This window comes from Bubalus kerabau, chromosome 11 (assembly GCF_029407905.1).
Source record: "Bubalus kerabau isolate K-KA32 ecotype Philippines breed swamp buffalo chromosome 11, PCC_UOA_SB_1v2, whole genome shotgun sequence".
NCBI lineage: Eukaryota > Metazoa > Chordata > Mammalia > Artiodactyla > Bovidae > Bubalus > Bubalus kerabau.
In genome coordinates, this window is record NC_073634.1 from 46032433 (window position 1) to 46047818 (window position 15386).

Genomic DNA, 15386 nt, shown 5'->3' on the forward strand with positions numbered 1-15386 from the left:
ACACCAAAGTGAGAAAAGTTCTTTGCAAATTAACTGAGCCAGAAGGAATTTTTATCACTCATTTGTAGACTTAACTTATTTGTGTCACTAATTTCTAAGGAACGGGGCGCTATCACAATGACAATAGAGTGTCTGATGTGGAACTCTTTCCTCCTATCATCTTTTCCCCTTATAAAATCTGCCCCAAATTTCCTGGTGTGAGTAATAAAGAAGTTTTATGTTTGTTTGTTTGTCTGTGTTAAGATATATTTGCTGAAGGTTTGGGAACCTAAAATTAGAATATTTAATAAACAACTATTGATATTCATCACCTTCTTTGGGATTTACCACTAACCTAGTGACATTATCTTTCTTGAGCTAAATTAAAAGACAAACTCAAATCCTGCATAGTAGCCACCAAAAGCATATATTTGAAAAACAGAATTCAGTGTGCCATATTATGCATTATTTAATGGTATGCAAATTGTAAGTCAGACAGTTAGGAAAACTACACTTCAGCATTAATAAACAGCAACACTACTACTACATTAATTATGATATTGCTATGATTTATTCCCAAGTTTTGCATTTTGATTCTCCTTGAAAATTTATGCCATCTGATAAGCAGTAACCTATTTCCCCTCCTGCACCTCCTACCCATCCCTCAAATCTGTCCCTCCTTCTCACCCAATAGGTGTCTGCCGGACATGGGTTCAGAAACACAGTTCTAAAGCAGCTGCATTGTCTTATAAGCATTCATAATTAAAGAACAAACAAACACCACCTAAAGCTCCAACATTTATTGTGTCAATGTTAAGCACACTTCTTAAAAGACAACATAGAATGTATAGAAACAAGGGGTTTGGGGAACTCATGCTCATTTCCACAAGACAGGGAATTGGGTTGGCTGGTCTCAGAGGGGCCAGGACGGCTCTCAGAGCAGCGGTGGTCCACAGACCCTCTCTAGGGGACTGATTCACTGTTCCAATGTGGGTCTGTTTTTTTGTTTTTACTTTTTATTAAAAAATATAAATAAAATGACACTGCAGGCCCAGGCAGGAAGGACACTGCAGGACTCTGTCTTCGCACAACGGCTTCTTGGAGGCTACTGTCAGAAAACATCACAAACTAGCAGGATGACAGACCACGCAGATGTCGGCTGGGCGGCTCGCGTCCACCCCGCCCGTGGGGGTTCAAATTTTCTCAGAACTTAAGGGTTCTCGAGCTTCCATCCGAAAACTGCCACACATCTTGAGCTCTCTGGGCACTACGCCGAATGGGGGTGTGTGAAGAACCTAGAAAGAGGTTGGAGACAGAGGAGGGAGAAAAAAAAAAAAAATACAGGTGTGACTTGGCCCAGTGATTTTCTGTTCTCTAACTAGCTTTTTAAAAATTACAACTTAAACACAGGTTGAGCCACCGGCATCTTAAGCATGATTTAAACCTGAATCTCCCCACCTCCCCCAGATCTCTGACCTCTGAGTTCTTTCCCACACCTCTCTCCCCTCCTCCCGCAAAGGACCCAGACCCCCTCCCCATCCCAGGATAGTCCTAATAAGCTGGGGACACACCTGGAAGGAAACACTTGCCCTTATGACTGAGCAAACTGAGTAGGAAACAGTCCTTTGGTTGAGGAGAACAGGGGAAGGGGGAGGGAGGGGGACATTTCCTTAAAATAATAATAAAATTATAAAGAAACAAAAAAATAAAAATTGATGTAAAAGCAGCACAACGAAAACATGAAATGTTATCAAGTTCAACGTCAAAGCAGCCAACGATTTACAAGAGGCGAACAAATCTCTGAAGAGGAAACCAGAACTCAAAACAGTTGTTCCCAAATGGCACCAAAAACTGCCTGTAGTTTCTTTCAAACATGCAGTTTTCTTTTCTTTTTTTTCTTTTTGTGAGGGGGCAAGGCAGTGATGGAGGGAAGAAGGGAGTGGTTATTTTCCTTCAGGGCTCCTCCCTTGCTGTGTACATTGACTTGAAGCAGCAGAACTGGGAGTCCGGATGTGGGATGTGCCGAGGAAGAGGGCTACCACTGTGGCATTCCAGGCTTCGTTGCCATGGCGACCCGAAGCAGGGGCCTGGGGCCTCTTCTCCCCTGACTTGGCGCCGCAGGAGGCCCCAGGGTCTGGAGCTCGGCTGCTTTCCGAAAACCCCCCCTGAGCGTGGAGACCTGAGCTGAGGGGCCTGCTGTATCCAGGTGGGCTCTGGGGAATCCCCATTCCGGGCCCAGCCCTAAGTCACTGTCGTTGAAGCTCCTTTTGCTGATACCCTCTTCAAGCCACTTTGTCAGCCTGTTACCGACATTTAAAATCCTAACAGACAAAGTATATAGCTAGCATGGGCATGCACCACGTCCACCATTATTTAAAAACACAGCCCCCACCATGGGTTTGGGGGCCCTGCTTTAGAGGACAGACCTTGGGGAAATGGCTTAATTTGCCTTTTCTGCCATCTTGTAAAGACCTGATAAATGCTCCCTTTATCACTTTACAGAAAGGAAAAACAGTATTTGGATCAACCATTGAGTTGCGTTCGGCCAAGTTTAGGTTCTTGACTACAATAACCCATGTAAACTGTATTGGTCTCCTTTCCCACGTGAAAGGGAGGAATTGATCGCCTCCCATGATCATGAATGACACTGGGAAATAGAGAGAGAGAGAGAAACAGGCCCATCCCCCTAAAGGCTGATTCATTGGCCATGTGCTTTACTAAATGAAACAGTGGCCTAATGGGATAACAAGATGACAGCAAGCAAAAGTGCAGACCCAACAACCCATGTCTACCATTTGTAGCTAAAGCAGCCCTGGAGTAAATGTACATCATCCCAATTCCATCTATGTGTTCTGATGTTCATGTCCCTAAAAAGGGGTTCATTTATTTTTATTGGGAAAGTGGCAGGGCCTTAGAAGACAGGAAAATTTGCTAAGTGGCTAACGCATTTTGAAAGCTAACAATCGTTAAAAATCTAACAATCTTTTAAAAAACATTTTTTTCCAAGCAGGTTTAAAGAGCACTGCCAATCCCATCCTTATACCAGCAAAAGTCCCACAATTTTTTTTCTTTTTAAATGGGAAGTCTGGGGGGTGGGGAGAGAAAAAAAAAGAGTATAGGATGTGAACATTCTTGAAAACACCAGGCCCAGGGACAATGGAGGAACAAATCATAATGAAGAACACACGATTACAAAACATTCATAGGAAATCATGGAGCAGGGGAGTGGTTTAAAAAATGAAAATTCTGAATTTCCTCCCTCACTCTCTGAGAGTAAAGTGTTTGAAGCAGGACAAGGTGGGGCCTGAGGCTTCTCAACTCCTTTTCAGGAAGGCCTGACATATCCCAGTACCTTTTAACAAACTTTTAGTGTCTGTGAACAAACCATCTCATTTCCTTATTTCCCCAAATGAAATGATATCTAACCCCCACCACCACTTCCTTTCAAGTTCTCACTTCCAGCATTATGAATATATACAGGATGAACTTATTGCATATACAGAAATGGTTAAATAAACATTTCTATCACAGAATGCCCTGGGAAAAAACTCGGCTACTTCACACTTCCTGCCAGTGCTGGTACAAATGAAGAACCAATCTTACTTCTTAGCAACCTTTAAAATATGTCCATCTCACTCTTTTTGTAAGTCCTAAACAGAGAGAGGACTGTATGTAGTTTGGGGATAAAGGTACTACATGTAAGGCAGAGTGTCTCGGTTAAAATCTGTGAGACATAGTTATTTACTGTACTCTTGTTTATTGTTTTCAAAATGAAGATAAAAGGGAACATTTTAAGCACCAGGCATTCAAGTATGTAGAGAACATTGCATTCAACACATCAGGGGTGTCACATAAATGTAACTTGAGAATCCTGAAATGTGTTCATCCTTATTCTTTCTTTGTTTTAAAAAACTTTATCATGAATTCATCTACTGTTGGAAATGTTTTTTATTATTTAAATTAAGATTTTTAATTTTAGTGTTCTGGATGCAAGATGTCATTTATAAGCTATCTTCTTGTTGCCTAGGTTTTCAGGCTTCTATTATTCACACAGCTTCAGGAATAATATTTTATAGGAGGGTTTCAATAACTCAGGAGATTGAGAATCCTGAAGAACCTGTCTCCCAATAAATTTATTTAACTTTGGGATTATGTAAATCAAACATAATTTGTGATTTATCACCAAATGTTTGCACCCCTCCCCAGTCCCCGTTTGATTTAAGGAATTTGAGCATACAAGCATAGAGTATCCACCATTAATTCTGTCTGTCAGGATGCAAAACCTCATTACACTAAGAGCATCATGTACGGAGAAATTAAAATGAATACTGTATATAAAACCTTCGCAGCTGTACTCACAGCTTCTAATAAAGCAGTGATAGGAACACACAGCAGTTTTACGGACATTTAATATGGTGAAGCAGAAGTCACCGTATCTGAAGCTGGCATGGCACTGAAGACTATTTCTCTATGTCTTGAACAGCATTCTGGTTGCGTTGGTGAAGTAAACTTATCTAAAACATATCTCCCCTCACTTCACTGCCAACTATCACCTTCTGCAAGTACCCCCTCATGCCACCCCAGCTCCTCTACTATACTCTCCCAAATCATCTCTTACCGGATTCCTCTCTGCTTCTCTGCTTTCCACCCAATCTGACTTTTTTAAAAGAGTACACCTACTTTCTCTGTATTTTAGAAGGATAAAACTATTCTTGCCTCAGACAAAAGGCATTCCGTGAAAAGGCCACCTCACAAGGCACCAGGGCATAAGAACTGAGCAACAGAAATGCTACCACAAGACAACAGAATGGCTTTTGTTTTGGTTTTTACAAAAAGAAGAACAATGTCGTATCCATTCGTCTACACTGGGAACAGGGAGACAGTGTCACAGAGGTACGTGTGTAGATGCTGCAACATGCAGTATTTGTAAAAATGACAACACAGATTTCTAAGGAGGGGCTTTTAAGACAGACCTAACTTGCTTTTCAAAGATGTTGTTTCATTTTATGTCTGTTGGTAGGCCAAAAGATAACTAAAGGGTATCCCCACTCTGATTTGCTATCAGTCAAAAAGACTCTGTAAAAACAGCTAAAACATCTGTCCCATCTAGGGTTCCTTAGGCTCTTAGAACCACAGAGCAAACCCTCATGTATCTCAGGAAATCAGTGGCTGATTCCACACATTTGGCTAAAACTGGCTAAACTCCTAGCTACTGCTTTCTTTTTCTCTCTCTCTTTTTTTACCTGATGCTTTCATTTCTGGATTTTTAGATTTGAGGGGTGGGGTTATTTTGGGTATGAGGAAAGACTCTTACTTGGAAAGAAAAGAGCTGATTTAAAAAAAAAAAAAAAAAAACACCTTTTTTACATTATGCTCTACCATAGGGCAGGTTGGGAGAATAGAAAAGAACTTTCAGACAAGAACAGCAAAAAAAATCCAGAGGGAATAAAAGTTTAAGATGCTATTACCAGAAAGTTTTTCATTTATATCTGAATGGATTACTGCTAAGAGATGGAGGGAAAGTTTTTAACATCAGACTGAAAACACTTTCCATTTCTTGAAAATTATTCTAGAACTATAAAGTCTAAAAACTATTTCCATGGCTTGAGATATGTCTATTTTAATATAGTAAGTACTTTATGTTCCTTTAGGGTATAATACACGCATCAAAATGCCCATAGAAATAATCCTGAAAAAGACTGACTGGCCTTCTCTTAAAACCTGTTATTTTCTTGAAAGTAATTTACAGAGTGTGTCAAATGAGGACACAAGAAGCTTACATTGTGTACTTTAATTTTTTTATTTTTTTCAATAAAGGGACAAAATGGGTGTATGAACAGGTTAATGCAGACAACTGCCAAAAAAACACAGACAGTGGTTTTTCCAATAGAACTTAACAAAGACCAGAAACAAATACAATAAAAAGCCAGGTTGTAATGACCTTTGGTCATCCAAATAAAAAAAAAAATAAAAACAAAGAAAAATAAAAGATCAAATTAAGTGCCTCTGTTTTGAACAGGGCACATAAGCAATAATAAATAGTGACTCCCATAGTAAAAGATAAAATTTCAAGTTACGACAAACAGCTTTCATTACAGGAATAGAAAAGGCCAATAACAAAATATTCTGCATTGCCATTTACAAAAAAGTATTGACTAAAGCGGGCTTTCTCTTTAATATGCTTTGCATATGAAATTCTTTCCAATCTAAATATAAAGCACCATTTAGTTTTTGGCAATGAAAAAAACTGCAAAACATTGGTTTTTTTTTTTTCCTTTTTTTTTTTCTTTCTTTCTTTTACTGCATATGAAGGTAAGATGCTGGAATGTAGGGTGAGAGAAGGAAAGGGACAAAAAGCACACTACATAACAAACCAACGTTATTAGCTTGCAGTACTGCATACAGTATGGCAGCAGGAAAAAGGAACAAAAAGGATATGTACAACCCCTATGACAGCCATCCGTGTGACATTCTAGCAGGCTCCCCCAAACCGCCATTATATGGCTTTTCATCTGTACAATGTCACACTTTTTTGTTTCTCTCTCTTTTTTTTTGAAGCATACAAATAATTTGCACTATATTATCCTGCCAAATTAAAAAAATATACTGTGGCAGCCTGTCTTTTTTTTTTTCCACTACCAAAAAAGGTACATTGATACCTTTTAAGAGAACAAGCAACAGTTAAAAATACAAGCTTCAATATAAATACTATAGTGCCTAACACTAGATGAACATTTAATTCAAATACCATTCTAGAAATACAGAAAAAAGACCATAAATGTGTTTTAGCATAGGAATCAACATGAGTGTGCATTTTCCTATATTTAAGTACTATATAATCTTAAACCTTTCCCCAATGTATGTTTTTTTTTTTTTTACAACCTGAAGAGCGGTGTGTATCCAAGGCATAGAATTTCCACTACCATTTTTAAATGGATAACAAGTCTTGTAACACCACCAAGACAATGGAACCCTAAAATGCAGTTCCCCCCTAAACATAATGAAGTGTTTTTTTAAAAAATTTTTTCTTAACATTTATATTTAAAAAAGTTTTGTACAAAAAAATCCTTGCACTGTAGAAGCGAAAGCAATCATTCATCTCTATGGTAAGTGTATTCTGTTTTCCATTCACAGCGCTTGCAATGTTGAGTCCGAGTAAGTAAGCTCATTAGTCAAGTAAATGGCTGGCAAAGTTTTTTTAGTTTTTTTTTTAAAAAATGCTCATCAATGAGATTGTGTTCAAATTATTTTTTTCAGCATTCTTGCAACTTTTCCCTTAAGCATAGACCTGTAAACTGGGAAAATTGTACAGTGCACTTAATTGTCCTATCTGAGCAGGTTTATTTTATACTCAACCTCTGTATCTCTGATTAGAGAAAAGATACAGATATTACAGGCAGAGTCAAGTGCTATTTGAACACCAACTCGGGCAGATGCTAGCTTAATAAAAAAAAAAAAAAAAAGAAAAGAAAAAATTAAAAAAATAAAATAAAAACAATGAATCCTCTTCCATGTTAACACAAATAGCACACAGTGTATGGAAAAGAAATGAAGTACAACTTTTAGGGAGCACAGACATATATCCTGCTACTCTTAAAATTCTTTTTCTTCTTTTTTAAGAATGTCACATTTAAACACAAGTCTTAAGAATTCATAGTTAATCATCATTGTATCAATATTAGCTTATACACCTGTTCTAGTTTAAAATGGCAAAGAGTACCATGTTGTGCTAATAAATCACATATTTTTCCCCCTCTGTTACCCTCTGTCAAATCTTATTGTCAGTCTCTTCTTTTTAACATACTATTCGAGGTCCTAACGTTTATTGTTCGATTGTCCATTTGACAACCAAGTAGGTCTGGATCTATTTCTTCTGGTGCCAGAACTTTTCTTCAAAAGACATTATTTAAAACAAGTTATCTTCATAAAATGAATTCCTTACTAATGTATTTAATCATGTTTCAGGGCCTTTGCACGTTGCACATTCAATTTAATCATCAGTTAAAAAAAATAAAACTTTGGGCAAAAGAGCCCACTTCTTTTAAGCTCTTACCAGGAGCAAAATAGCTTTTATACTGGTATAATCAGTTTTGCTTACAAGATTAAACGAAAGGGAAAATGATGATTAACTAGGACAACGGGTCATATTTTTAGGTAGCCATTGTTGTGAGAAATACAATATAGAATTATACTCTAGGTCCTAAGGTTTATTACCTCACCCAATGCTGATTTAAGCTACAAGTTTATAACAAGTAGAAAGAACCATCAACGTGGTTGTAATAGATCCAAGGCACTCATATTTTAAAACCAAATGATAGAATAAACTTTTTTTCTGTTAGTTAGTCAATTCAAGGCCTTTTCTTCCTCTCCAATTAATAACATTTAACCCTTTAGAGACAGACGTTTACCGTGTAGAGATTTTCTTTCAGTGCCATCTATTCTGTCTATAGAGGGTTAATCCAAAGACTGTTTTTCCTCCTCACGTTATAAAAGAAAACTGTACATGATATGTATTACAGAATGTATGCAGCATGGTCTTTTTCTCTCTCTCTCTCTTTTTCTCTCAGAACGGAACTGGAAACAGCAACGGTGTTTTCTCAGCAACGAATCGGGGACAATTTAAAATAGCCGTAACATACCATACATGCTGTCTAAGTTTAAAAAAGAAAAAAAAAAAAAAACATACACAACATGTAAATTATTGCACAAGAGAAAGGCTCAAAGTTTGCGTAAAATGCAATAGTATTGCCCCATACAGATCATGCATTCAAACGGTGAGAACATAAAGGAAAAAAAGAAAAAGAAAAAAAAGAAAAGAAAAAGAAAAAAAAACAGGTGTGCTGGTGACAAGCACTCTCATTTTCTTAGCTTCCGTTACTTCTGTTTGTTTGTTTGTTTAAATCACATGGGACTAGAAAAAAATCCTACAGGTTGTGGGGCTGGAGGGCGATGGGGAAGGGGGGGCGGGGAATGGTGAAAAAAGGAGGTGGCAGGTGGGAGTGAGGGAGGGGGTATTCATATACCTCTATTCAGTTTTTATATCATTATTCAACACTCGATCACTGTGCCATTTTTTCATGTGTTTCTCCAGAGTACTGTACACGCTAAAAGGCATCTTACAAATTTCACATTTGTAAACGTCCTTCCCCACCTGGCCATGCGTTTTCATGTGCCTGGTGAGCTTGCTACTCTGGGCACAGGCATAGTTGCACAGCTCGCATTTATAAGGCCTTTCGCCCGTGTGGCTTCTCCTGTGGACAGTGAGATTGCTACAGTTCTTGAAGACTTTCCCACAGTACTCACAAGTGTCGCTGCGTCTGCCCTCTTTTGAGCTGGGCCTGCCCGGGCCCGGACCACTAATATGGGGCGTGCTCCCTCCACTTCCCGTGCCGCTGCGCCCCGAGATCCCTCCGTCCAGCTCCCCGGGCGGCGTGGAGAAGCGCAAGCTCCCGTTCTCCGAGGAGTGCTCCGACGAGGAGGCGAAAGGCGATTGTCTGGAGTCTCCGAAGCTCAGGAAGGGATCTTTGAGCTGCCTGGAGGCTGCGTAGCCGGCTAGCCACTGCGAGTACACGTTCTCCGTGTTGGGCATCGCGGCGGGAGGCAGGTCGAACTCCTTCTCGAGCTTGATGCGCTTGGAGAAGGGGCTCAGCGAGCTGGGGCTGCCCAGCAGCAGCTTTTTGGACAGACCCCCCGAGGCCGACTCACCCGGGGAGCAGCCGCGGCCGTTAACAGTGCCATCGTCTATGCGGTCCGACTCGCCGGCCACCGAGTCTTCGTCGCAAGTGTCCCTGTGGCCCTCGGCCTCGGCCAGGTGGCCGCGCTTATGCTTCTCGCCCAGGACCTGGTGGAAGGCCTCGCTGAAGTGCTGCATGGAGCTGAGCACCATGCCCTGCATGACGTCCGGCAGGGGGCGGCCCTCGTCGCCCACGCCCACCACCGCGCCCCGCGAGCTGTTCTCGTGGTGGCGCGCTGCCTCCAGGCTCAGCCCGAAGCCGTAGTCCACCCTCTCGCTCTCCGTCAGCTCCTCCTCCTCCTCTTCCTCCTCTTCCTCCTCTTCCTCGTCGTCCTCCTCGTCCTCCTCGTCCCCGTTCTCCGGGATCAGGTTGGGGTCGTTCTCGCTCTTGAACTTGGCCACCACGGACTTGAGCGCGCTGCTGGCGCTGCCCACCAGGTCGCTGGTGCCCGGTTCCGGGGAGCTGGCGGTGGAGAGGCCGTCGTCCGACTTGACCGTCATGGGGGACGACTTGTGCATGTGCGTCTTCATGTGGCGCTTCAGCTTGCTGGCCTGCGTGCACGCGTGGTCGCACAGGTTGCACTTGTAGGGCTTCTCGCCCGTGTGGCTGCGCCGGTGCACCACCAGGTTGCTCTGAAATTTGAACGTCTTGCCGCAGAACTCACACGACTTGGACTTGACCGGGGGCTGGGAGGGAGGAGGGGCGGATTGCAGAGGAGGGAGGGGGGGCGTCGCCAGGAAGGGCGGCTTGCTACCTGGCTGGAATGGTTGCAGTAACCTTTGCATAGGGCTGGGCCGGCCGGGGGACAGCGGTGGGCTAGACGTGTTCCCTGCCAGCTCTCTAAGTCTCCTAGAGAAATCCATGGCGGGAGGCTCCATAGCCATTGGATTCAACCGCAGCACCCTGTCAAAGGCACTCGGGTGATGGGTGGCCAGGGCCATCTCTTCCGCCCCCAGGCGCTCTATGCGGTGGGGGTCCAAGTGATGTCTCGGTGGTGGACTAAACAGGGGGGGAGTGGGTGGAAAGCGCCCTTCTGCCAGGCCGGAAGCCTCTCTGGATACTGATCCTGGTATTCTTAGCAGGTTAAAGGGGTTATTGTCTGCAATATGAATCCCATGGAGAGGTGGCTGGGAAGGACATTCTGCACCTAGTCCTGAAGGGATACCAACCCGCGGGGTCAGGGGACTTCCGTGTTCGCTTTCTAAGTAGATTCTTAATCCATGAGTGTTCTGTGCGTGTTGCAAGAGAAACCATGCACTGGTGAATGGCTGTTTGCAAGTTGTACATGTGTAGCTGCTGGGCTCATCTTTACCTGCAAAATAATACAACACCAACATCAATGTTTAATCACCGAGGAGGGCATCAGCAATTGCTTATTTATGTTCCACCTCCAGCCTTCCCTTCCCCCAGCTGTCAACCCCAAGGCCCAAGCCCTCGCTGATCCTATCCCCTGTGCCTAGAATGGGCTGGTACATCTGGGGATTGGTGCCCAACAAATGTCTGTCAAAGCAGTCTTCCTGCCATTTGACTCAGTGCTAAGCATTTTAAATCCAGTCTTTTAAAGCAGAAAAATCTAGACTAATCCAAGCTCAAGAATGAGGATCCCTACATTCTAGGGAAGTTCAACAACTATCTTACAAATTTTCCAATCTTCACCAGCTGTGTTTTTTGGGACAAGCCATTTCATCTCTGTGTTTCTGTTTCCTCCTCCATGAAGTGAGGGACTTGGACAAGGTGACCTAAAGGAAAGTCTCCTGCTTCCTAAAACCCCCTGGGTGGCAGGTAAACTTTCTAAATAGGCAGTCATTTCATGGAGATATCAAAAAAGAGGTTAACTCATTACAATTCTCTATGGCCCTAGAAATGCTTTTAATCTTCACCTGAAACACACTAGTTGTTGATATTGTTAAACATGAGAAAGTCCTTGTGAAATAATTACGTGGAAGAGAGACTAGTAAAATCTCACATCCCAGCCTGTGTGAGGGGCAGTGAGTCCTAATTCTGGTTCCATAACACCCTGTGGGGATTCCCATGTTTATCTCAAGGGATGCTGCAAAAAAATCTCAAAAGAGAAATTTAATTCAGACTTAACCAATGGGCCATATCAAATCTTCAGGAGTTGTCCCACCAAGTCAAACAAATGCAAGTCTAGAGAAGTTAGGAGGAGTGTCTGGTGCCAACTTAAGCAGACACGGCATCCGAATTGAAGAACAGTTAAAGCAGCCAGCACCATGACGGGCAGCAGGCTGAGAAATGCTACACTGGCCTCCTCCTCATTATTTTGAGAGGCTAACAACGTGAACCAAATTATACAACATCCTGCGCCCTCGGCTGAGCCTCAGCTCCAGTTGAGAAAGAAACAGAAAGATACAGTTCAGCTAGTCAACTCTCTGGCCAGTCGCCAAGCCGTCTGGAGAGGGGCCCTGCTTAAGTCACATTATTTCTCTCTCGCTGAAAAGAACCCGAGAGTGGGAAATGCCGCCATGGCAAAGAGGGGGCCAGCTTGACTTCCCAATCATTCTTTTTTGGAGCTAGCTAAATAAAAAAAAACATATAAATCAAGGGAGTCACTAACAGTTTACCAGCCGTCTCAGCGTTTGAAAGGGCACAGAAGGGCACAGATGCTGGTGGCCAGAGGACTAGGATGAGAAACATCAGTAACTCCCCAGGAATTTCAAGAAAAGACACTTAAAATACAAGCGGGAAATATTCTTAGGTCCCCCCTGTTAAGGGTTGGGAAGATCCCCTGGAGGAGGGCACGGTGACCCACTCCAGTATTCGTCCCTGGAGAATCCCATGAACAGAGGAGCTTGGCGGCTACAGTCCATAGGGTCACAAAGAGTCAGACACAACTGAAGAGACTTAGCACACACGCCCTTTTTGAGAGGCATTCCGTAAGGCCACAGATAGTATTTGTCAGTAACTTTTGAAAAAGGGAAAAATTCACCACGGAGTTAAAAGAGTGGGAATGAGGAATTAATCAATTATGATTCCTCCATTTAGCCAATCAAAAAGAGAAGCTGGCAGCATCTTCTCAGGAGCCCCAAACACTTGTATTCCAAAACAAGCCAGCCTCACTCAAGCACTTGTCTGAATAGTGGACTCCCGGCCCTGACCTTGTAATTTACTTTACAATGCATTTATAATCTCACTCAATATATCCCACTCCTGGGTAAATCTCTTTAACAAGATTAGATGATAAGATACCAAAATTAGGTTTCAAACATTTGCCTGCCTAATGTGGAAGGGGAAAAAAAAAAAAAGGCAGAAAGATTTTGAAAGAAAATGCTGACATTAGTATCACATTATCTATCTATTTTTGTTTGCCTCCTCGCTTCAAAGAGAAATAAAAAGCATCATTGAGAGTATTTTCATAAATTTTTTGTTGTTGTTGAACAATGACTTGGGTCCTAAATAGGCAGGAAAAAAACTATCTGGTTCCAACTACCGTGACCCTCAGTGGCTCCTTTGACTCGCTAGGACTCTGTGTTATTATCATACATTTAGCCTGACAATCTGAATTGGGTAAGTAAAAAGGAGATTTGTCAGCTGAAGAAAGTCCTTAACACTTTCATCACTACCAATGCCTTTAAGTAGTATTTTACCTTATAATATTCTGTTGAAACCCAGGACTGGACCTATAATTACCAGTGCTGGTTTTGCAGGCACCATGAATAAATTCCAAAATCTATAGCACTCCATTAAGGATCTCATCTAGGTCCTTTTGAAAAGGCTTAAATGAGGAAAGTCCATTTTATTTTGCTGCCCTGAGCTTTCTCAAATTTTGTTTTCAGAGCCAGTTATGTGATCATGCTACAGTATGTTAACACTGGGCTTTTACCCTCCCCTCTCTCTCATACATCAGGTCAGAGAAAATGGCAGTTTCTCTTATAATGAGCACACAACATACAGTTTTCACTACCTCATTTTAGTATTCCCATCAACTAGATATTCTAGATCATGAGGGCAGCTAGTGTAATCGTAATGTCAATGAGAAGGGCTGTTACGATTGAGACTAAAGATTACATGGAAAGAGCTGCTTTGAAACTAGTAATTATTACCAGTCCACTAATAGCGAATGATGCATCACAGTCTCACCATATAATCTGTATTTCACTCGACTCATGCCAGTGCACCATATTATATTACAGTGCTCACAGACTCTAAATTCCTAAACTGCAGTCATCAATAAATGTGTTACTTGCCATAATTTGTGAAATTACTTTGTTCATAACATCTTTGATGGTTTAGAAAGACCAGAATTGATTTCCTGCGTGGCAAAATTAGGGCTACATTGATTTATTGACGTGTAAAATATAATAATATTCTTCATTTACCCTGATGAAAATCAACTTCTCAATTTGAGAGCCTCATTGGGCATTCAGGGGGATTGTTTTGATTTAGAGCAATAACCGGAGATCTGGCCTCGAGCAGAGGAACTCTGAGGCATCAAAACGGTTAAAATCAGCTATTAGCTCACCTACAGCTTTTACTTTATTTCATTTTATTGTATAGGAAGGAATGACCCCATTTCCAGTTTGTCACCGATGCTCAGGAGTTATAATTTAGAAGAGCAAATTCTGAGGAGGGACTCTGGCTCTACGACTTACTGGCTGGTGGCTCTAGGACAATCATTTAATTTCTTCAAGTCTTAGGTTTCCTATCTGTAGTGTTAGTCGCTCAGTCGTGTCTGACTCTTTATAACCATGGACTGTAGCCCGCCAGGCTCCTCTGTCCATGGGATTTCCCAGGCAAGAATACTGGAGTGGGTTGGCATTCCCTTCTCGAGGAAATCTTGCCAACCCAGGGATGGAACCTGTGTCTCCTGCATTATAGGCAGAGTCTTTTACCCTCTGATCACCAGGGAAGCCCTTGTCTGTAAAATGAGTGTAAAAACAGTACCTTAAAGAATTGTGAAGCTCGAGTGACAAATGTATACAAAAGCTCTCTGTAAACTATCATGTCCAACATTAATGTGAGTCTTCTTTATTCCTAGGCTTGACTAGTTACCTAACATGATGACTAACCACACATTACACACCCACAAGGGCTTTTGGAGACAAGACTGGAATCCAGGATCCGGGCCTTCTCAGGCCAAGGGGAGACCCTGGTTAGAGGAAAGCAAGAGTGGGTGATTTTAAGGCCCTGGACCATGGTCCACACAGCCAGGAGGCCACAGCATAAGTGCTAAATGCTCTGAGAGCCTAGGGCAGAAGGTTAAGGAAGCCAGAGGGGTGCAGATCAGTTCTGCCCAAGGACTTCCTGGATCCCTAACGACCCACTTCCACATACCTCATTCTGGTCACTCCTAAACTGGCCCTGCCAGCATGGGCCCCAGCAAACTAGAAGATTCCTAGTTTCCCACCCCCTCAGATCAAACTCCCTGCCCTCAGGAGGATGAAGCCATAGAGAAGGTGCCTGTTTCCCAGGCAGCAGCCCTTGGGCCCCCACTCCATCCTCCCCTCTACGCCCCATTCTTTTCTCCTCCCTTCCCTCCAAAGGCTCTGTTCCCACAGCCAAGGACAGGCCCCAGGCAGGCACCCCCAGCAAAACGAGGAGAGCTCTCCCCACCCAGTCAGCATGTAGGCACTTGATGCCTTGAGTCCAACCCGCTGAGCTCTCTGCAATCAGTGACCTAACCCAGTCTTCAGCCCAGCTAGGTTGGGGCGGTGA

At 42.6% G+C, this 15386-nt stretch overlaps 1 protein-coding gene across 9 annotated transcripts in view; it reads right to left on the bottom strand.

Annotated features, from left to right (window-relative positions):
- Positions 1-774: 774 nt before the first annotated feature.
- Positions 775-15386, bottom strand: part of BCL11A (BCL11 transcription factor A) — a 101401-nt gene continuing 86789 nt past the window's right edge. For 3 of the 9 annotated variants that reach the window (XM_055540182.1, XM_055540184.1, XM_055540186.1), the window contains exons 4-5: positions 9003-11025; positions 5773-8630 (exon numbers count right to left, since the gene is read on the bottom strand). In XM_055540182.1, coding sequence (XP_055396157.1) covers positions 9005-11025 — 2021 coding nt within the window. In that variant the 3' untranslated portion in view covers positions 5773-8630; positions 9003-9004. Of the gene's footprint in view, positions 1275-5772; positions 8631-8999; positions 11026-15386 lie in introns of those variants that run through there. The other 6 variants (XM_055540189.1, XM_055540188.1, XM_055540187.1 and 3 more) reach the window with 4 other exon arrangements.